This window comes from Centruroides vittatus, unplaced genomic scaffold (assembly GCF_030686945.1).
Source record: "Centruroides vittatus isolate TY-2023 unplaced genomic scaffold, ASM3068694v2 scaffold_3293, whole genome shotgun sequence".
In the NCBI taxonomy this organism is placed as follows: domain Eukaryota; kingdom Metazoa; phylum Arthropoda; class Arachnida; order Scorpiones; family Buthidae; genus Centruroides; species Centruroides vittatus.
This window is the reverse complement of record NW_027122702.1, coordinates 17,346-41,726: the sequence shown is the minus strand read 5'-3', so window position 1 is coordinate 41,726 and position 24,381 is coordinate 17,346. Positions and strand designations below refer to the sequence as shown.

Genomic DNA, 24,381 nt, shown 5'->3' with positions numbered 1-24,381 from the left:
TTTCAGATCAAAACTTTCTCGAGTAAATTAAAATTATAAATAATTTTAATATTTAGAAAACTTTTCAGTTCACTTCTTTAGTTTTCATAAAACATCTGGATACTCTATAATATCATTTTTTTTTACATTTAAAAAAATTATTGTTTTAATACCTATACCTGTTTAATATCTGTTTTAATGTTTTATTAAAACATCGTTAAAATATTATTTTAAGTTGTCATAAGATTAATAATTAAAAATAATTTATTAAACTTTAATTATAAAATTAATTTGCGATAATAATTTTTACAATTTGTACTAATATCGGATGTGGTTGAGAATTATTTATATTTGCTTTTTTTTTTTTTTTCTAATATCGGAATAAATTAAAACACGACCATTTGAAATAATATTTTAACAACAAGACAAAGTAAAGTAGAGAAATGGTTTAATATGTAGAGCTAATTAATTATGTAATAAATTTTCAAATGAGCTAATTTTAAAAGTAAATGAAAAAATAACCTTATTAAAAACATCATTTAATGTTTTAAAATGTAAAGGAGTTGTGTATAGATTAAATTGTACTTGCGATAATGTAGAAAAGATTTATACAGGAGAAACAAAATGATGTCGAACGACAAATTGAAAGAATACAAAGTGGCAGTTTGATTTGAACACGTGCACTTTCCACGAATCGAACCCTTCTAAGTGCAATAAAATAACAACACCGACTTAAAATCGGGGAGAGAGTTTTCGGGTGCGTTCTTTAATAGCGGTCGTTCCGCGTCGCCGCTACTACTGGAGTGCGCTGCAGTTTGTAGGCATTTAGGAACGACTGAAAGGAAAAACAAAATGGCGGCGTCTGTATCTATCGATGATATCGTGATGGCGGGAGCTATGACGTTAAAATACGCGTTTTTGCACATATTTGAAGCGGATTCTTCCTCTTCCTCCAACGAAGAATCAAACGAGTCACAGAGACGAGCATATGTTCCTCGGATAAAAAATTACATCACCGAGATTGTTCCGTTATACAGGTAGGATAAGGACCATATAGAAAAACTCTACTGGAGGACTAGTTATTATTATTAATTTTTTTTTTCCAGCTCGAGTGACTTCAGATCTCACTTTAGGCTCAGTAGGGCTTCATTTGAAGCACTCAGTAATTTACTGATGCCAAAAATTACAAATCATGCGATTAACAGGGCAGGGAGACCGTCTTTGACAGCATGTGATAAGGTGCTGATGACCTTATGGTTTTTGGGCAACCGTGAGGCATATAGGTAAATATTAACAACACGTATTACGAAATAACGCCAACCAGTAATCCTGAAGTTTATGTCGATCAACATTAACTGCAAAAAAACTGCAATTTATCATTTTAAGTTTTTATCTAATCCAGTCATCTTCAAAAGAGTTGACTTATTTTTTTGCTATTTTTGAGATAACATTTTGGATATCTATTTTTTAATATGACTAATTGCATTGTAGGCATTTGGTATCTGTTAAACTACTGTATAGTGAAATCTTATACAATATTGACAGAATCAGTCATTTATTGACAGATGTAAATTGCAGGATTACTCTCTAATCTCTTTATAGTAATTTCCGTGTAGTAATAAGATATTTAATATATTGTAGGTCTGTTAGTGACAGGTTTGGTGTATCCAAATCGACATTATTTCGTGTTGTGCAAACAACATGCACTGCTCTCTCAGAACTTGCACCACAATTTATAAAATGGCCTTCAGGAGAGCAAGTGCAAGAAATTACACAAAGTTTCCACAACAAGAGTGGTTTTCCAGGTGTAGTAGGAGCTATTGATGGCACCCACATTGAAATTCCAGCTCCACAGATACATGCAGTTGCATATGTAAACCGCCACGGCTACCATTCTATTATCTTGCAAGGTATGTGATGTCACTTTTGATACAAAGTGATCTAGTCCTTGAATAGAAAATTGTCACATTAACAAATTTGTTCTGTTATGAATTATGTAGTTCTATACAGTAATATAGACAATCACTTTCTATGAATTTTCTTAATTTAATCTGAAGTTCTACAGTACAGATCTGTACTCTAATAATGTTTTTTAACTCTCTTGTTTTCAGCTGTGTGTGACAATTCTATGGTGTTCATCTCTTGCCATGCTGGTGAATGTGGCCGTGTCCATGATGCCGAGGTCTATGCTCGCTCTACATTATCTGGAAAAATAGCTAGGGAGGCTGAAACAATGTTTCCGTATGATTCCCATATTGTTGGAGATGGTGCTTATCCAATAAATAAGCAACTAATGAAACCCTATCCTGACAATGGGCACTTGACAGCTACCCAAGTCCGGTACAATAACAAATTATCATCAGCCAGAAGTGTTATTGAACGGTCATTTGCTCACTTGAAAGGAAGATGGAGAAGACTGCATTATTTAGACATGTCGAAAATGGAGTCGATACCATCTGTTGTAATGGCTTGTTGTGTCTTACATAATATTTGTATTACAAGAGGGGACATCTTACAAGAAAATACCGAACTCGAAAAAGTACATTAATTTTTTTTACTCTAAGTTTTGGTATTATGTACTGTACATATATAACAAGTGTAACATTTTTTGTTTTCCAGGATCCAGGCAATCATAACCTAGGTGTATATCACAGGTCATGTGTCATTGAGCAAAAGCAAGGTGGAAATGCAAAGCGTGACAGAATTGCTCAAAACTTATAAACAAAGACATTTAGTAGTAAGCAAAATATTCCACTAATGAGCTATTTATTAATTATGTACCTTAAGAGGAAAGGAGTAAATAATTGCTTATATTCTGGTGTTGGATAAAGTGGAGTTATGAGCTATTTATTTATGGTTAATTAAAACATTATGGAAATCAGAAACTATATGCAAAAACTACTTTTATTTATCTTTTTATTTTTTAACATTTTCTATTTTTTCTATAAATTGTTTAAATAAATTATTAAATTCATCCATCCTTTTCAGACGTTCCTCATGCCGCCGCTGTTTTGCAGTCTCACGTTCATCTGTCGATAATTTTCTTTTTGGACGTTGGACTGGTGTTGGTGATGGTGATGGTGATGGTGATGCAGAAACTTCAGGCAATGGAGATGCAGAAACTTCAGGCAGTGGAGATGCAGAAATGTCTGATTGTGGATTTCCACTACCTGATGAGTAGCTTTCACTGCTAAGAGTGAAAGGTGAAGCCACGTCAGGACGTTCACCGAGCCACTCATCCATGTTGTTATAATAGCACCACGTCCTCCTGAAAAAAGACCACAATATATTTAGTATTGAGAAATATAAGTGAAATTTCAATAAAAAAGAAAAAAAGTCACCTGTTGTTGCCAGATGTATTATTATGTTTTTTTACTTTTTTATATGTTCTCCACAGTCCATCCCACTTTTTTCTGCATCCTTCCCCAGACACTTCTACTCCTGTTTCGGATATTTCTGCAGCAATTCTGTAGAAGAAATGTATTGGCATTACAATGAACGGTTACCATTAGCATAGGGCTGTTTATGTATTATATCAGACAGGGCAGACCTTACAAAGTGCTTAAATGTTTATCAGTGATTTACATGTGTAGGTAAGGTTGATATAAACTTTTATTAAACACTTCTCAAGTGTTTTTGAAAAAATATCTGAAATGACTTATGCTTAAGAGTTAAAGCAAAAGTTCCCAATTTGTTTACAACATTACTGATTCAAGTTAAAGGTTTATATCAAGCCTTATTGAAATCACTGATGAACAGCTCATAAGGGTTCCTTGCTAGTAACAAAATAAGATAGAAGGAAAGAGGTATCAAATACACACCTGTTCCATAATATGGACTTTCTTGTTGGCCCATTTTCGAACATTTCGTTCATGTCCTTTCTTAGTTCAATTAACCTTAAAATGTCCTTATGGGGCCATTTCACACCACTTGAATCTTCCTGGGAACTGGGAATCGAAATCCTACTGTCTTGATCTTGAACTGACGTTCCTGTAACATTTAAATTAAATTCACTACTAAATTTATACTGCTTCTAGTTGAAAAATTGAAATATTCTAGGCAATGAATTCATCAGCAAAAAATGAGTTAGATTTTACAGCTAAAACAATCCCTGGATAGGTGTTAAAATGTATGCTGTTGCTAAAATACACTCAAACCTGTTTTTGTGCGATTTTTTATACGTGCAATGTGTTTTGTGCAATTATTTTTGTGCAGTATACCAATTTGATTGAAATTCATATACCGCACACAAAAACAGGTTTGAGTGTATTAATAATTATCATTGATATACAGTATATGTGTGTATATAGTATCATATATATACTGTACTGTATATTAATGATAATATATATAGCACATACATTATAATAAACACAAAATGTTAAAAATTAATCATCATTAATGTTTGATGACACTAAGATATCTAAAAGCAATTTTGGAAATGAACTCATTTTTAAATTAAGACCAGTTTATTTTTGAATGGTTTAAAGTTATAGTACTCTACAAATGTAAATATATTTTATTAAACAATTTAATGGATGGTTATTATATTATAACAGCCAGTCATTTAAAATTTTTGAAATCTTAATGATTTAACAGTTTTAAACACTAATGACAATGCCAAGACTTAGCAAAAACTTTCAGAGGCTGATAGTTGAAATATATATAAATTATGAGATGCTGAATAAGTGTTTAAGAGAAATAACCACAATAATTAATCATTCTAAAACTGCTGTGGCTAATGTATGGATAGACAAAGCAAGAAAACAAATAAGAGATTTTTTTTCCCCCTTACTAAGTAACAAGCAGCTATCTACTAAACAAAATAATTTAATTTCATTTGGACCATTAATTGATGGAAATAATTGGTTTCCTCATGTAAACCAGTTAAAATTTGGGTTTTATGGATGCTTGGGAAAATATTGGAGTGAAACAATTACAAAAATTTATTAAAACTGTGCCTAATAGTGTGTTTAATGTTATCCAACAAAGGAGGTCCAACTTCATTATCATCATCAACTATTAATGATGATAAACTTTTAACACTGTTTTGTGTTCATTATAATAAATCTAAAATTTCAAAAGAATATTACAAATTGAAGTTGAGAAATTAAAACTTAACTGTTGTCCTTACAATTATGTTACACAGTCTATAAAATTAAACTATTTATGTTTCTTTCGAGTGAAATTTTGATAACTTTCAACCCTTTTCACTTTTAAAAAATAAATAAATAAAAGAAGTGTTCCACTTGTAAAATTTAACCATCAACTGGATTGTCTTGCTGACTGAGAATTCAAAGTAGCCACGAATAAATTAGAATAATGGCTTACCTATTCGAAAACAAAAAAAAAATTGACATAACACTTACCTGCTATAACACCGTGAGAGTTAACATGCGCTTGCACATCTTCTAAACTTTCTTTGGTATAGCCACATAACGGGCATTGGTAAGCCATCACATGTGACATGGAGGAAGCCATCTTGTTTTACGACAAACTACTGCTACAAACGGCCGTTTTTGCCGTTCGACGGCGCGCACTCCGACCGGAATTTAGGAACGCGTTCCGCAGGAATTTTTAAACGGATGTCGCTCGCGCGGAGTTACGCGGAGGAATAAAAGAACGCACCCTTCGTTTACAGGGCAATAAAACAATTTAACTGAGAGATTTTCCTCCTCGTGTGTGGGCGACAGGAAATTCTGGATTTCCTCAAGGCTAGGCCTGCACAGTTATTCCTCAAAGGATTTCCTGAACGTGTGTGGCGGCCTTTAAACAGACACGTGTTATCAACTCCCTTGTCAGTCTGTTTCGTTATTTCAATGCCGTTAAGATTATCGCAAAGTTTTAATAAAGAAACAGGGTAAAATTTTACCTATGTGTATCGTCATGGCGGTGGTCGCGACTTTTTTCCTTTTGCTATTCATCTTTACTGTTGACAATACACAAGAATGATTCAAACGACCCAGATAAAATAGTTCTGTTTTTAAATACCAGAGAGCGAACATCCGGTAAAACATGCGAATAGCCTGCGGGCGCCAAACGACAGTACTCGAACGTCTAAACGTATACTATCCGTCATATGGAACCGTTTTATAAAATTAAATGCTGTTATCTGTAAGGCAAGTGAGCCCGTACATTGGGGCACTTGAGACATGTGCCCTCCTCGGTTGCTTTTTCTTTAGTCATGCAACTTTGTCGTATGCTGACCAAAACCCTATTCATTGTTTTCGAGACCAAGTTAGCTTGAGTGCAACCGAGCCACCTTGTGGGAGCGCTGATCCCATGTTAAATCATAGTTTGAAGCTCACGGCAAACGCCCATACGACAAACATTTTGTATGTTGTGGTATGTGCCGACTGTGCGTAATGGACGATGCAGCGCCGTAACTAACCTTTTATGCACCCGGTGCGAGCATCTGTAACTACGCTCCAAAACTATGACCCAAAACTTGGTCCAAGTCATTTCTCCGCCCCCAGGGTCTACGCCCTGTGCCTGGGCACCGCTGGCACCGCCCTAGTTACGGCACTGGTACGATGCATTTTTTAAAATAGTTTGTGCCTTCCCCTTTTTCATAAACTGCGGGCACAAGCTTTTCGGCCCTCATAAATGAAAATAGAAGTGGAATTCGTATAGCTTATTAATCACTAGATTCAAAAATTAAAATAAATAAATGAGACCAAAAATTAAATATTAAAATTTCTTATCTTCTCCAATTAACGCGTAACAAAGAAACGCAACAATTGATCTGTCGTTTGTTTGCTCTTTGTATTGTTAAGAGTGCGAGTTTTGGAGAGATTTTGGAAAATGTTCTTTGATTCTAGCGATTATCGACCCTTGCCTCCCTTGGGGTAAGAAATTTTTCAAATTTTATTCTTATTTATGCAAATTAGAAATTCATTGGAGAAATGAAAAGATTTAGCGAAATTTCTCGGTTCAAATTATAATCGATTAAATTAAATGTACAGATTTCGACTGGGATAGTTCTGGACGTAGTTTTTAATCAGTTTTCAACTTAACATTTTTGTGTTCGTTGTATTACACTCAAACCTGTTTTTATGCGGTCTATTTTCGTGCGATATTTTATTTGTGAGATTTGTTTTGTGTGATTTTTTGTGTGCGGTATATGAATTTCAATCAAATTGGTATACCGCACAAAAATAATTGCACAAAACACATTGCACGTATAAAAAAATCGCACAAAAAAGACCGCATAAAAACAGGTTTGAGTGTATAATCGTTTTGGTATCCAAAATGGAAGGCTTCATTTGTATTTGATTCAACAGGTTACCGTTTAGAGCTTCCTGCTAAGAAGATATAAGTTAGGGCTTTTATATTTACTGTCACTTGACAGTTGCGTGTTATAGCTTTGTGACAATGCGCGAAGCGCCTCTATACTTTGACACCACTAGGCCGAAGGGTCGATATCGCTTCTGCGATGACTACGTCAGGATAGAAGACACCGCACAGCAACTAAGGCTATTTTTGTTTAATGTCAGGGTTGTTGTTGTGAGGTTACGCGAGCTGTCGCGAGCGCAGGCGATCGGATTCCGGATCACGGTCTGAGAGACAGCAAGTTGCCGTAGAGGAGGTCGGAGAGACGGCGCGTCGGAAGTGAATCATTCGGAGGCCAGGTTAACAACTAATAAACGTTTATTTGTAGAGGAGAACACATAGTATACATTTTCGTTAACGGGCTATAATATAATGAACTAAACTAGGTATAGATACTGTCGCGTTTCGCGAGAGAGAAATTTCAATGTGATTCGCATGGAGATAAATATCTGTAGTTTGAAGAATCTTGTAGTTTGTAGACCCGATGCAGGAGAGGTTGAATAAACGAGGAGGTTAGCACGTTAGAAAAGTTCTTGATAATATTTCGGGTCAGAGTCGATGGTAGATCCGTTTCGGAGACACATACCTAACGGTATCGGTTGAAGAAATGGCGGCGACTTTCGTTATAGGGATGGGTGGCGACTTGTTGCATCGGGGAAGAACTGGCTACGACTGTCTCCTTTGGCCGTTAATTACGGCATGAAAACGGTAGAAAACGGTAGAGAGTCAAAGGGTCACGGGAAAGTGTCGCTTTCGTCGTCGAGAAAATGTAAATCGAGATGTTGTCAGGTAGTAAAGGACAACAGTCATCCAAATAGGTATGACGACATCGTGCATTTTTTTCGTCGAATTCCAGGTTCTCACAGCTTCATGGGCTAATACGTAAATTTCAATTAGGAGTCCCCACTTACAGTGTTGACTGAAGACATTTTTCTTCGGAGGAACTTTTGGGGATAAAACATTTTCTTATAAAAGGTTGTTTTGGGACCCCCTGTAGATAGAAGTCCTAGGCAATTGCCTTTTTTGCCCATAGGATAACTCGCCACTGTTACTTAAAGGAATAAACAGAATACGTTTCTATGTTATTTTAGGGCTTCATCGTAACTAACTTCGTTATTATCACAAAGTTTATTAAAATTTTAATTTATTTACATAAACTTAATTTAATAGATATATCTGTCATTAAGTAATTAGCCTTGCATTCTTCAGCTTTTCCTGTATAGCTGTATGAAATGTGTAGTTTCATTGGTTCGTTACACATAATACACGGATTGACTGATCTATTATAAATTAATAAATTAGCAGTAAATAGACATAGACCCTATTAAAACTTAACAACTGATAAATAATATCTAGTTTTAAATTAAGATAATGAGAGCATATTTAACCTTATTGAGACCTTAAGCTATGATTTATAAAGGTCTTTTTCTCCTCTTAAATTTAAAAGCACGAGGCCCCAAGTGATGGTTTGTTTATCTTAGTTTGATAGAAAATTTTGTTTATAAAGTTTATAAAAATATTCATTAGCAAATCTTTGTATAATCGATTTTAAAACCGAGAGAATGTATTTGTTATAAATTTTCTCCTTCCATATTCAGGGCGAGAGTGAGTGGACGTGCGGGATTTGTGAATCCAAACAATTTGAATCATTTTCGATTTCGTGGCAAGAAGAAAGGCTTCTTGGAGCAGGATGAACCCGCACAAAACGGATTTGGAAAGTCCATCATTGAAAATCACATTAATCCTGCTTACAAACAGGCTCTGAAGAAGATTCTGCCATTTTATCAGACTTCGTGCCATCGTTTTAACAGGTAAATTATATTACTGTTTATGTGTAACACTGTTCTCTATATAATAACAGTACAGGTATGAGCCGCTTAGCGACGGAGATGCATTTTGAAAAATATTCCGTTAAGGAGACGTCATAGAGCACATAGAGCACACTTATGTAAATTTATGTGGTATATTCTACCATTCCCATAAACTATATATACAGGATTAACATACGCCCCGATTTTCTCCTGTTTTTAGACCAATACAATTAATTTAGAATAGGATAATTTTATATGACTTGTATTCAATATGACCAATTGATGATATACGTTTAGTCATTTTAGACGCACTTTATTCTCATTCTTCAAAACTGTCCTTGCTTAGACGATGAACGTATGCTACATGTAACACAATAATGATAAATAATTATCATTGTGTTTATACATCTACACGTAGAAAAGGTACAGTGCAAGCGGCTACGTATTCTTCGCCTCCATTATAAACGATAGAACTTCCTTCGCGGATCCATCGTTAAGTGGCACATAGCTCTTCTACATATAATCAAATTTCGGTAGTATGCCACTGTTTGTTCTCTGATAATTAGCACCAAATCGAGTTTTGCGCTAAATCGAAAAATCTTAGCAATAAGAATTACATACAATAATGAGTTCCCATGCAACTTTGAATTCGATTAAGAGGATGTTCTATACCTCTACTAAATAGTAAGAACTTTAATAACGTGTATCTCTAAGCGATAGTTTGCTTATCTAAAAAAATTTTGGGTGAGGTTAGATGAAAAGTTCTCCAAGTATATTAATTTTACTATAACTTTCTAAAATATTTATTGATGAAGTTTCGCGTATTTGATTTCAAAATTATGTATTTATTGTATTATAAATTCTTTCTTTCTACGTTTAGTGAACGACTGGTTGAAGATGAGGAGGACCATGGACTGAATAATAACATTATGGTTCCTTCAACAAACATCGAAATGAATAAAGATCTCGTGGAACACGAGGATTGTATGGAAAATTCGCGTGAATATTCGAACATTCGTGAATTTGGAGATCGAAAAGAATCGAAAAAAGTCAAATCTTTCTTGAAGTCAGTATGGAAACCAGTCAAGAGGTAAGTTTCTGTATATACAAAGACACTCTTCAATTTAACTCCATCATTCGTTCGTCTCCAGAATTCTCAATAAATCGTGTATCTTAAACCTAAGTACTTCAAACACAAACAGTTGTACTGAGTATTAGATGTGCACAGATTTCAAAGCTTCGCGCTTCCACGAGAATGGCATAATTTATTCTTTGGAGCTATATTGAGATTTGCCAGATTAATTTCATTTCTAAACAAACGAAAAAAATGAGATTAAAATGAAAAATAAAGTTTTTAGAAATGCAAAAAATGAATTTAAAATATCGCTGAAAGATTATTATTAAGAATGAATTAATACAAAATTTTCTATTCTTAATTTGATGTAACATAACATTTGCAGTCAATAAATATAAATGCAGTTAAACTTCAATATGTTTTGATTAAATTCAAATCTAGATACACGTTTTCAATAAATAATTATACATGTATTTTCACATCCAGATCCGCTCAGAAAGTGTGGAAAGGCGTGCAGAGAGTGGAAACCGAATATATCCAGTTTGAATAAGGATCTCTTTCCTTCCATCTTCGCATGAAGCATAATATCTATTTGCTCGATTTAGTCCGAGTTCGTCTCGGGTAAGTGTTTAATCGGAATCCTTTTGTATTTTACACTCGACAGTTAAAGAGATTTCCCACTCCTAGTTTATAAATTAAACGCAATTTATATCCTCGATATATTGTATTATCAATACGCAGTTAATGAAGACAAGAAACATTTATTCGGAAAATATATTATATTATTGATGTAATTTAGGGTGTTACATAAGGAATTTTTAGACATTAAAGAATTACTAGACTTTTGAGGCTATACGTATATATATAATTTGTCCATGTATCGACAAGATTTTATCCTGGGGTGCCGTGACACAACCAAAGCAATAGCATAGATGGATGTAGAGATTAAATCATTCAGTAAGTTTATGGAATGCGAGTAACGCGCATCCTAAAACAATAAAATTAACAATAATATAATTGATACACAATAAATGTCACATGATAGTTTCCAATTAATTTCCAATTTATTCTTATATAAATATTTTTTATTTGAGAATAAAGTTATGAATTTAAAAATTATTTAGATAATGGGATATTTTAGATGACAAATTTGATTATTTTCATTTTATTTTCACAGATTTCAGAAGAATTTTTAGAGATTTTCATCTCTATGTACATAGATTTTTCCTTCATTTATTTCTTTGTTCTTTTTCTTTGTTTCACACTTAAAAGTACTTTAAAAATAATACAAAAAAGTTTAAAATTTAAAAACAACAACAGAAAAAAACAAAATGTAAAAATTACAAAAAACTTAAAAACTAAAAATAAAAAACAATTTGTAATTTTAAAATTAAAAAAGCAAAACATTTTAAAATATACATTAATTTTGACTTTCAAATTGTGACTGCATTTCTAATTTTACTCAATTGTGACTCGCCAATTTGTGACATTTTTCCTAACTGTGACTCCAGATATTTAACTTTTTTCTCGATTGTGACTCACAAACTGTGACTTTTTCCTGTAATTGTGTCAACTTCCTAATTTTGTCACTCAAATTTTGACATTCTCCTGGTTGCGACGCCTGGAACATTAACACTACTGATTGTGGCTACTAGAAATTGACATTTATGACTTCACGAATTCAATTTCCCAATTATGACTTCACGAATTTGGACTATTGCATATTGTATTAATTATCTGTCTCATCCTTTATTCTTTACCGATATTGCATCCCCAAATATTCACCTATTTTTGTCCATTCTTCAATCTTTACACTCGATTTGACGAACACGACGAAAACCAAATAAAAATAATAATAATTTTGTACAGAAAAACGGAAAGTTAAACGGAATATTTCTGAAATACTTTTTGAACCAGATATTTCTCATACTTTTTAATGTAATTGGAATTTCCAAGAAAAAAATTGCCTTATATAGAATGTATTGTGAAATGGTAAGTGGAATTGTCATTAAGAAATTGCAAATTTTAATAAATGTCGTTAAGCATTGTTTATTGATTCCAGGTTAGGATCTTTTATGATTAAGAATCGTTTGATAATTGATTTACGAAAAACAATAGAATGGATTCATCCAAGCTTCGTTGAATTAAACACAAAAATAATGTAACTGGCAAGTAAAATGTAATATGTATCAATTCGAGAGTTTTTAAAGAAGATATTCTGTCCACGGGATTGGCCTTGAATCAATTTGAAATTTAAATTCTATAAAAATTTATCATTTTTGTATGAAGACAGTTCGACGATTAATATAAATGTAATGAGGATCATTCTGTTTCTGTAAACACTTTTGGCTTTAATAAAAATCTTTCGTTTGATTTCGCATCAAATTATTTCAAAATTTCAAATATTGTAACTTTTTGTTGTTTTTAAACTAAAATTCACTCTAAGTACGGTTAAAACCGGTATATTATACTTCGTTTATCATGTAATCCGCGCAGAGAAAATTGAAGATTACGCGATGCCCTAGACAACAATTGACTTGCAAGACATTTTCTGTATACATATATACAGCGTAAAAGCCTATTACAGAATGTTTCGCACATTACCGTAAATTACAAGATACCAGTAACCTATAACTTCACGGTGGGCCCATCAGTGATCAAACGTTCCGTTCACTGAACAGTGGTAGTTTGAGTCATGGGTTCGCGCCTCGCCAGGACGGGCTGGCCACGTGGAGTTTTCCGGGTTTTTTTCCACGTCTGTAATGCCTGAATAGGAACCAGTTACCTTTAAAAAGACCTCCCGGAAGGTCTTCTCCTAGGCGGATCGCCCAAGTGTTGCGTTGCCGTAACTTAACTAAACAAACAGCTGAGTACTCAATCAAATAATGGCCAGTCCGTTGGCGTTGCGCGAATCCATGACCAACCTAGGAAGGCACTCCCTTTAGGAGATGAACCAATTTAGTGATTATTGAAAGAGGTAAAAGGTGCATCATGTGACTGGTCAGCAAAGCTTAAGCCATATATTTGCAAGATACGCTAGCTGATTCATGCTATATCACACCCCTGCAAATGATTAGTAAAATAGTCCAACGCCTAATGGGAGGTCCTTCTTGTGCTGATCAGACTATACCACTGCTCAATGGTTTTATCCACTCGATCACACAATAAGATGTAATTAGTACAAGGATTATCATTAACGTTTTAATTAGAACACGGAATTTTGGCATTAATTGATGCATAAAACCTAAATATTCATTAATATTACGAATATTTAGTTTTACGAAATTAATACAAATTAATAATTAATATAAATATGGTATAAATGATAGAAAATATAATTAATTATTTAATCTTTAGTTTCTCTTTTAAATCAGACTTTTTTGCACAGACAATTAATAGAGATTCTAAGTAAATAAATTTAAAAATTTTTTATTAATTGTTTTAAAAGACGCATTCAGTTTTTGATTCTGTCACGTGTGTTGACGAGAATTCCAATAGGAAAACTTAAAAATATATATATCGATTAACTACACTAGAATTAATGTTCAGTTAGTCAGTCGCAAAGCATACATCTGATATCTTAAACTGCTTGAAAATGTATACTGATTTCTGGTTAATTCTTTATTTATGTTGGAATGTATCTCAATTCGTAGAATGTAATGGTAAGCATTTCTTTCACTGGTTTTTATAAATAGAAGTATAAAAGCTTATTAAATCTTGTGATAGGCAATGCCAAGAATGTTTTACGTGTAGCAGGCCGAAATGTAAGTAGAAATTTCAGATTATAATTTTTTATAAAATTTTAATTTCGAGTTTTATTTTAGTCTTCACCCTTCTTCACGGTTTCTACTAGAAGTGATAAGAAATCTGTAAAATTTGGTGGTTTAGTAGGAAATCTCGTAACTGCGGTAACAACTCAATTGCAGCTCCGGTAGGAGCATTTCTTTCTCTTTTTTTTATTGTGTATATTCAGTTCTTTACCTAGCAACTACTTAAAACTTCATCATCTTATGTTTAGTGAGTAATTCGTCTACAAGGACTTTTATTTTATTACTAGGACTTGATTTTTTTTACCACTATAATAAGTCCTAGTAATAAAATAAAAGTCCTTGTAGACGAATTACTCACTAAACATAAAATAAGAACACGAAGGCATATAATTTAATTCATCATCTTATTTCAGTGCCGAATTGATTAAAAGCGAATCATTATCGAACCGTTTAGAAAATGGGAGTTGGACAGGAAGAATTGGAAAAATCCAGCGGAATGTAAGTCATATCTCACATCTTGGTTTATCCAAAAAAATTCATAGCTTATAATCATTTGCTGAAACAACTGATTTACTATTCGTTCTGTAGTCAGTGCTTTGATAACGATGATATTCTTTACATGAACGTAAAGATGTATCCGCCTGCATCTCTAACTCGGGTTCGAATCCGGGTCGAGCCTTAAGAAATTTTCTTGGGCAATCTCACACCTTGTCACTCTCCTTTTGAGCTTGACCGAAGTCATAAAGGACACGGATAAAAGATCCTCTTAGTGCCTATAAAATGGAAAAAGTTAAAAAGTTAAAAAAAAAAAAAAAAAAATACGATCGATACATGAAGGAAGAGAATTTTTTATTAAAAATTAAAATACAACTTATTTATTTTTCTATATTGAAAATATATCTAGTTGAGTAAGTGCGAAAATATGTACTGAATTCACGATATTAGAATTTCCTTTAGTTACTAACGAAATTTAAATAATAATTTTTGATAAAAATTTGCATCAGTGACTTATTGTTTGGTATAGCAAGATCTATTTTTTCATTTTCATGTAGGAAGCTGACCTCTTCTTTACCATTATGAAGGCGGAAGAAATGGAAATCGTCGATTATACCCCTCCTTTTTTGTTCGATGAAGCGAGATTTTTAGTAAAAAAACCGGAGGAAGCATCTAAAATGTTTATCATCAGTCGACCATTTAATTATCGAGTATAAACGAATAAATTTTCATACTACAGTCAAACCTCTGATCGATGGCCACTGATGGGAACATAAAATATGGTTATTATTCGCAGGTTATTTTGTATGCATTTTATAAACAAACGCTCCTGTAAAAAATGGCCGCCGTTATTGGAGCTTTGACTGTATTATTATTTTTTCCCCCTCCTTCTGTAGCTAAATTATGTTTTATTTTACTAGTTGTGGATAGCCACCTTTGTCACTCTGATCTTGGGCATACCTATTCTTTATTTTCTATTAAAAGCAGAATGGAAACTGAAATCAGTAAAACTGCGACGCGGATGGAAAAGAATTGCTTGGATGCTTTTTGTTGGATTCACTAATCAAGGTAATTTTTTGAATTGTCTATTTAAGTTATAATGATAATAATTTGAATTTTTGCGTGAGCAGGTGACGGTCTAATAGATAACATTGGGCATAAAGTTCGCTGGATGCTGTCTGCGTGGTTGCTGGCGTGTACTGTTCTCGTAGCTTGTTATGCTGGAAATTTAGCATCGTACATGACCTTTCCTGGTTTCCAACACGTTCCAAACACTATACCGCAATTGCAAGAAGCTGTAGCCGCTGGAGAATATTATATAGTAGGATTGAATAGAAGTACCATAATACGGAGTATAAAGGTAAATAGAAATATTTAACAGTTAATATTTCTTTTGAAACTGCATTAAAATTATATCGTGAGTATAAAACCATAATATAAATTTTGCAGTTTTTCAATAATAGAATATTCATTCATATATATTCAATACATTCTATTTGGGACTTTAAGAATATATATAAAATTTCAAACGATTATATAAAATAGCAAATTTGTGGTGGGCGATCACCTATCGAAAATGATCTATTTTTGGTTGATCCAATTTGTAGATTCCGTTTCCTGAAAATTATGGCACGTATGGTGCTCACGATATTTTAAAACTGAAATAAATAAATAAATAAATATTTAAAGTATTATTATATCTATAGTAACTTATTTCGAAGGGAAGGCGAGACCTCAGGTTATTATAAAAAAGTCTTTACTACAAATAGGTACAGATACTGCTAGAATATATCTACAAAAAAAATCAATCAAGAAACATCACAAAAACAATACGATATTAAATCGTCATAATACTGATTTGAAAATTCTTTACTTGTAATATCTGTGCTTATGCTGTCTTAATTTTTAACCATGCCCAGTAGCTTCAATGACTGCGTAACGCCAGGTTGTGCAAATTGAGAAAGGATACAAACGAGTACGAAGTCTGTAAGTATGAAGTTTTTCTTCATAAACCTGATGATTTAAACACAAACGAACTGCCGAATTATTGGGCTATAAGTTTGATGTGTCTATTAAAGCAGCCGAGGTAAACAAATCAAGAATATTAGACAACAAAAGAATTACTACAATCTCAAAAACGAACTAGAAATCATCCAGCTACGGGTGAAAAAACACATAACATCTGTCTTCTCTTAAATGCATTAAACACGATTCCAATCACATCAATTGAATCGGAAAGGGCATTCTCGGTAGCAGGACTTTTCATTACTAAAATAAGAATCAGATTGAGTGATCGGAGTATTGATTATCTTTGCTTTTAAAATCTTATTATAAAAATTTACAATAATATTTTGTATTATCTTTTATTTAAAAAAACGAAAATTACCTTTTAAGTTAGAAGTTTGATCTAAGTTCATTTTCTTAAAATTTTCAACTCAATTCAAAGCATTTTGTTGTTGTTGTTGTTGTGTTGTTGTTGTTGTTGTTGTTGTTGTTGTTGTTGTTGTTGTTGTATGCAGTTTCCAGCAAACTTTAATAAATTTTTTCTATTTGTGAAAATTTATACGTAATTCAAAGGTAATTTTTAATATATATCTTACACAGCATTATTAATATGATTTTGGAGGTTGCAGAACTTATTAAATTAATTTAAAAAATGAAAAATAATTATATAATTTGATTTCAAGGTATTTTGTATATCTGAAAAATAATTAATTTTATTCCGGGATTTTCCGGGATCCCGGGAACAGGTCACTTTTATTCGGAATCCCGGGACAAGCAAAAGACCGGAAAATGAGAAACCCTACATGATACTAAATAAGCCTTGGATTTGTATGCACTTGCGGGTGTTTTTCCTTGAATGCTATGATGTAAAAACCCCGTTATAAACACTATTTGAATCCGAGTGCATCAAATTAAAGTTGTCCGATAAATCATATTTTACATTCGTTTGTGATGTTTTACTACACAATTTGCATGTTTGACCATTTTTAGGGCTGAATAAATGCTTTATAAACTATAGCTTATTTCCATAATTGAGTAGTTTTTAAAATTCTATTCACCCCGAGCAAACCTAACCCTAATAGGTTCGATCAGGCCCTCAATGAGGGGCAGGATCCGAAGACTTTAAAAAAGGATATTGTGTATTACGCAAAGAGCTCCAAATTCTATGATTCAACGTCACATTCAGGGGCTAAATTGACCTTGAAATTGAAAACAAGGAATGGGATTTTGATCAATATACAACGAACTTGCACGGGTAAATCGGCAATATCGTTCATTAGTTTCTTTTATATAGGATGCCCCAAAAGTCTTTATACAGTAACACAAATTAAGCCCACTAGTGGCCGAATAAATAAAACCATTGGGCACTGGTAGTTGGTCATTGGTTTGTGTCTGACCAATGACCAACTACTTGGGTTTTTTCATGTGTCTAACACCTAAACAGAATCCAGTTTCTAATAGGAAGTTCTGATAGAAGTTACCCCATTAGCAGATTACCCATTTGTTCCGTTGCTTTACTCCATCAATCCACTGACACAAATCTTAATTCTGACATTTTAATGTTTTGTGAATAAAGTTACATTTCATCTCCGTATGTATGGAAACTTTTGTAGGCTATAAGGGCGATAATTTCATGTGAGTAAAGTAATCAAACTTCCAAGTACGAAGTATGCACAAATAAAATTCCGTTATATCAAGTTCGGTTTAACCAAAAACATGGGTAAAACAGAAAAATCTAACGCTGAATTACTTAGAAAGTTACGTACGGGAATTTGAATCCTAAACATTTAAAACAGAAAAATTCTTTATGGTAATGCATGGTTTCAAGTATTAAAACTTCTTTACATCAGCGCAACATGAAGCATCAAAACGAACCAAACAACAATAGATCACAGATAAATTATAGTTACACTGAAACTAACTTTATAGATTTCATGATATCAATTAGGAACGAAACATGACTAATAATTTCGATACCAATTCTGAAGGGTAGTCAGAAAGTCACTGTGCTCTTATATATTTATTAATAATTTAATAACACCGTTCACTCATTTCTCTTCATTTGTACAGGACTATAAACAAAAATATATGACTACTATAGATTAGTGACGTAACTGGAGTAGGGAAACTAGGAATTAGATCCAGTCATCCTCAAGCATCTTGTAAACAGTTGTATACAGTATATAGAAATAAATCAATAATAATTGATTAGAAAGCGTAGAAAGCTACGAAAGTTTATTGAACATATAAATTTTATTCGTAATTGACTTAGTTTTTAGCTAGATTTAGCAAAGTTTTACGTCAGTTATAAACTTGTAACATTAATTTATATCGAACAAATCTCTTTTTATTTACAAGAAAATAGTTTCTCTGACATTTACAAAATCGTTGCGTGCCAAAAGTCGTTTTTGCAAAGAGCTAAAGTAAATCAGAATGTGGCGTGTATTATTACACTTATAAATCTATATAGTACTTTTTATCACGAATATTTAATTAATTTTTTTAGTATTCGTTCGATCCTCGCGTGATTTTACTACTATATCTTAAATTAATTTATAATACTTTAAATGAAATTTCAGTTTTCCCTTTTTCCTTTTGGGCACGAAGATTTGGTTTTATTCGATTAAAGTAATGCAACGCATCGGCGATATGTCAAGCTCTGGGGAGGACTTTTATAGAAAATAGGCCACTATTTAGATATTACACACATGAATAAAATCCGAAAAATTTTTCTCGACTAGCTCGTTAAGCAGGCGCGAATCCGCGACTAACTAGGAGTTTTCAATGGGAGAGAAATCCGGCGAGGCAGCAGGCCAGGGAAGGATTTGAATTTCGTTCGGGCTGGAGAGAGTTCGCAGTGCGGTCGGGCATTGTCTTGCTGGAACACCGTGTTGGATAAAGCCTGCACCAATGACCGAACCACAGGCCTCAGAGTTCGTGTGACATATTGGTCCGCTGTCAGAGTACCAGAAATGTGCATCAGAACTGTCGGCTGATCAAACACGATAGGGGGGTATCGTGTTTGAAACTCGATACCCCCCTATGCTTGTTGTGGGCTGGCGCAATGCTTGGCGAGAAGGGCTGGTACTTTGAGTTCCCTGGGACACCGCTCCATCCTCTTCGAGGTGTTTGCAGATACTCCTGTGTCCATCCTATCACACATTGCTGGATTGTACTCACGTCGTGCCCGACATACGTGACAACTGCGCGCATCGACAAACTGATGTAACGTAGTTCCAGGATACGGTCTCGTTCTCCAGTCGTCAACTGGTGTTATTCAGCTTACTGTCGTCTCCGAGGCATTTTTTTTGCTTCTTTGAAAGTTTGGCTGTGCCTCAAACCGTCGGATTTACGGCCAGAGCCGGCTGCTGGACTTTATAGTCCGAAAGTGGGTACAATGTAACCTGATGCATACGCAAACTTAACTATTTACATATCTCTCTCACGTCTACCGGTCCTGCAATGTACAATACATGTAACTATGTGCATTCCTTCGTGGTGTTGCGATTTCACTTTTGAAAACAGTATTAAAGTCTTATTTTTAATAAATCTATTTAAAATAATTATTATTTTCTCAATATTTTTCTCAATGTTTGTTTTAGAATTCAAACTCAGCATTAATGAAGCTTTTTTCTCGGTCTATGATAAAACGGAATGGCTTGATAGATGAACCGGCACAATGCTTTTATCGTACAGCCCAGGATCGTTGCGCTTTTATCTGTTACGAGCTAGTTTTTGATTTGATGACACCGCCTGATTTAAGTGGAGAATTTATGATATCCAATGATCAACTTGTTACCGTTAGCGTAGCATTTGCAGTAAGGAAGGACTTTCCGTTCAAGAAAAAAGTCGATAGAATGTACGTATAAACAATCATATCCTTGTTTTATTTTCTAAATAATGCTTTAATAACTTTTGAAAATTTTTTAGCTTATTAACTGGTACAGGTATCCGGCATTGAATGGTAATTGAGTATAAGATAATTTTTAAAAATCCAGGAAACGAGTTGCGTAACTTTTCTACCTTTATGAGATTTTATTTAAAATGTAACTTTTATATTATTAATCACACTATTAATAAATAAATTGTGTGTATCGCCATCCATTATGTGACTTTATCAAAAAACTTTTTAATATTATTAATTATTAATGGCTTAATTTTGAGGGTAGAGATGAGTTTTATAAAAAAAAAAATTGTAAATGCTAATAACGAGTAAAATCTTCCTTAAGTCCGATCCCTGTCGAGACATGATTCCCTTTATCTCCCCATCCAGCTGTCCTTTGTCCACCGAAATTTAATATCATCAATGTCCCTTATATACAAATTACCGTGTCTAATTTCGTTTCTTAATCTTCATCCCATCCTGGGATATTAAACGAAATAGATGTCAAGACACACAGACACACGTCCATGGAATATTTTGTAGTGTTTTTGACTATTTTGGGTTCAGGAGGTTACAAAACGTGCAGATTTGCAAAAAACTCTGAGAGTCAAATTTGACACGATTTCAATACTTTCCTTTGTTACGCATACATAACAGCTGGAAAAGTAAAAACGTTATTATTTAATTATTAAAATTTAATGGCTTATTCTAAAGAAAAAGTTTGAATTCAAATTGGATTCTGTAGAAACATGCGTTTCACAAAAGATATTTTATGTTTTTCGGCTATTATAGAAGAGGAAAAGTATGACGATCAGTCAAAAATGCCTTCCAAAGACTTTTACATTTTTGAAATCAGGGGGACCTTGAAATGTCGAGAAATGCAAAAGAAGTTGAGGTTCTTATACGTATGTATGATTTAGTTTGTTTTACATGCTAACGGAAACGCGACACGTGGACGATCTTTCTGGAGGAGATGCTTCTCGGGACGTCTTTATATGGAAAACAGGCTCCTATTTACATGTTACAAACGTGAAGGAAACCCAAAAAACTCCACAAAGTCAACCCGTTGGAGAGGCGTGATCCCAAGACCAATTATCAGCGTTCAGTGGTTTTATCTACTGTGTCACTGGTGGCTGTGTGGGTGGGGGCACGATTTTTTCACCCACTTTGAAGCTTATTAACATCTGTGCCCTTTATCAAACATTTTTGAAATTTTTCAGAAAAGTTTGCGTATTAGGATGAAATATTTCTAGAAATTTTCAGGAAAATCAGATTATTGTTTCTGGAGATATGGTCCCAACCGTTTAATATCTCCAAACCAATATGAAGACTTATTAAGAATGAAAACAAATAAACAATGCCAGGTAAGTCGAGTAACAGCGTTGTCAAGTTTTTACTTCTGTTTTTATCCTTCTTTATTTATTTATTAGCGGATAGACTAGAGCTGCCCAGGGATATCAGGAAAAGGAATGGGATGTCTAGGTTCAATGGTAGCCCATATTTTCCGCAAGGTTCCTATAAAAAATCGGTAAAAAGTTTTGTGCAGATCGGTCAAATGGTTTAGAAGTGTATAGAAAACAGACAAAAAGATATTCTGTTTTATATATTTATTTTTTTCAGGGAATTTCGATTTTTTTTTTCGTATTTCATTTTTCTTCAATTGAAGGTTATATATTTCAATTAGAAAATACAGTCGAGTCCGCATAAGTCGTCACCCGGATAACTCGACACTCGTCGATTACGTAGTCAGTTTTGTGGTCTTGGCCGACTTACATAGCCATTAATGTTATTAATGTTAAAAAACTCGGTTTACTCGACATCGTTTAACTCGTCACCACTGGATAAATGAACATACTTTTTCTGTTTCACACCTTTTAGACGTCTGATAAGTCGACTCCCTCCTGAAAAAATGAGTTCACACCGTACAATAAGCTGTGTGGTGTGAACTCATTTTTCAGGGGGGAGTCAACTTATCAGACGTCTAAAAGGTGTGAAACAGAAAAAGTATGTTCATTTATCCAGTGGTGACGAGTTAAACGATGTCGAGTAAACCGAGTTTTTTAACATTAATAACATTAAGGGCTATGTAAGTCGGCCAAGACCACAAAACTGACGGGGATACTATAGATTACCACCTATGGAATTTCGGGTCTTTGAGTATATATCTGAACTCAGGAGACCGAGACGAGTTCAACGATACCCTACTTTTGAACCGGAGACGAAAAATAATAAAGTTATCATACTTTTTTCCAGCGATCACGCGATGATAGGGAGTCGCGTCGCTCTCTCCGCTAAGTCGGCTTCGCTATCGCGATCGGGAGTCGTCGCTTGCCGTTAAAATTGTCTTTAGTAGACGTTTCCCCCCTTTTTTTTACTTTGTTCAAGAACTACCGTGAATCAATAACTAGTGACGTTTAGCACATGGCGGCCTGCCAGCGGCTCCCCTCCGGGAGGTCAGTCGGGAGCACGAACAGTGGGAACGGTCGCCATGTTCGCTGCAATAAGTAACACTAACCGAAATGGCGATCGCGCGATGATCGGAAGTCGCGTCGCTCTCTCCGCTCTCGTATCGCGTGTTTAACCCTACTGGAGATGACCGTAGTCCGACGTCATGGTTTGCAGACTTTACCGAAAGATGGCAGTACCAGCAACTATGGTGCCGTCTTCATGAGAGCATTAAAAAAGTATGGTAACTTTTTGTTTTTTTTTGTAACTCTTTCTGCCCAGTGGGCATTAAGAGGGCCTCTAAAAGCAAACCCATTATGGGTTCGGCCAGGCCCACAATGGGGCAGCCGGGTGGTGAGGGACGGGGGACCGACATATCCAGACGGACACCCCTCGAAAAATTCCTGGGGATTTTTCGACCCGTTCAAATTCGATCCCGGGTCCCCCAGAGCGGTAGGCTGCCACCTTAACCGCTCGGCCATCCGGCCGCTGAGCGGTCAAGGTTAACAGCCTACCGCTCTGGGGACCCGGGATCGAATCCGAACGGGTCGAAAAATCCCCAGGAATTTTTCGGGGGGTGGTCCGTTCGGATATGTCGGGCCCCGTCCCTCACCACCCGGTCGCCCCATTGTGAGCCTGGCCAAACCCATAATGGGCCTACTATAAGAGGCCCTCTTAGTGCCCACAGAGCAGAAAGAGTTAAAAAAAAAACAATCTTGACCGCTCGGCCATCAGGCCAGTATGGTAACTTAAAAAGCATGATAATTTTTTTTATTTTTCGTCTCCGGTCCAAAAATAGGGTACCGTTGAACTCGTCTCGGTCCCCCGAGTTCAAATATATAATCAAAGTCTTGAAATTCCATAGGTGGTAATCTATAGTATACCCAAACTGACTACGTAACCGACGAGTGTCGAGTTATCCGGGTGACGACTTATGCGGACTCGACTGCATTTCTTCAAAATATTCATTTTTATTGATTTTGATTTTTAATTTTCGTTCGAAGGATTTTTTAAAAAATAACAGCAGGAACTGTTTCTAGACAGAAGTAATTTTGTAGTGATCAACATCCACTTGGGATACTTCAAGATAAATGGCGTCCAAATTCGACCAATACCGGCTGTTCATTGTCATTATTATTTTTTGTATTTATTAAGTTCAACACTCAAAAGTGAATATTTCACCACATCGACAAGGACAAATACGAGGCAAAAAGTTAGAAAAATAAAACGAACGAGCAAATATTTATTGTGACAATGCAGGCTGCAATTTTTAATCATATTTTTTAAATATAAAATATATGCTCTCCATCTCAAATTACTATTGGCTTGCCCCTGTACATTATACTTTTCCCGTCAGCAATAGAGTCATGCCGGCCATCTATCTAACACCTTTCGGGAAAAATTTCTGAATTGAAATAACATGACTTCCGGTTTATATTGGAAATTCGTTTACAGTTAATCGGGACCCCCTGCCCTTAATCTTACCACATCTGTCTCGATTTTCATCTATCTAACTCTGTTATGTAATCTTTGTATTTATGCTTCTCGTGTCTGCTATAAAAGATAAGACAAAATTTGCTTTAACTA

The 24,381-nt window shown here is 34.4% G+C and overlaps 3 protein-coding genes across 3 annotated transcripts; 2 read left to right on the top strand and 1 right to left on the bottom strand.

Moving 5' to 3' along the window:
* Positions 1–826: 826 nt before the first annotated feature.
* On the top strand, positions 827–3,319 carry LOC136988316 (putative nuclease HARBI1). The gene is made up of 6 exons (XM_067286189.1): positions 827–1,016; positions 1,086–1,262; positions 1,621–1,889; positions 2,091–2,518; positions 2,599–2,716; positions 2,968–3,319. Exons 1-5 carry the CDS (start codon positions 832–834, stop codon positions 2,698–2,700), a joined length of 1,161 nt encoding a protein of 386 aa, XP_067142290.1. The 5' UTR covers positions 827–831; the 3' UTR covers positions 2,701–2,716; positions 2,968–3,319.
* LOC136988317 (uncharacterized) lies at positions 2,866–5,606 on the bottom strand. The gene is made up of 3 exons (XM_067286190.1): positions 5,349–5,606; positions 3,801–3,969; positions 2,866–3,446 (listed from the first exon to the last, which is right to left on the bottom strand). The coding sequence occupies exons 1-3, from the start codon at positions 5,458–5,460 to the stop codon at positions 3,317–3,319; spliced, it is 411 nt and encodes a 136-aa protein (XP_067142291.1). The 5' UTR covers positions 5,461–5,606; the 3' UTR covers positions 2,866–3,316.
* Positions 5,607–13,761: 8,155 nt separating this feature from the next.
* On the top strand, positions 13,762–18,586 carry LOC136988349 (ionotropic receptor 93a-like). Its single transcript, XM_067286236.1, has 8 exons — positions 13,762–13,859; positions 13,924–13,961; positions 14,022–14,128; positions 14,381–14,465; positions 15,020–15,172; positions 15,383–15,530; positions 15,593–15,822; positions 18,537–18,586. Exons 1-8 carry the CDS (start codon positions 13,793–13,795, stop codon positions 18,570–18,572), a joined length of 864 nt encoding a protein of 287 aa, XP_067142337.1. The 5' UTR covers positions 13,762–13,792; the 3' UTR covers positions 18,573–18,586.
* The last annotated feature ends 5,795 nt before the right edge of the window (positions 18,587–24,381 follow it).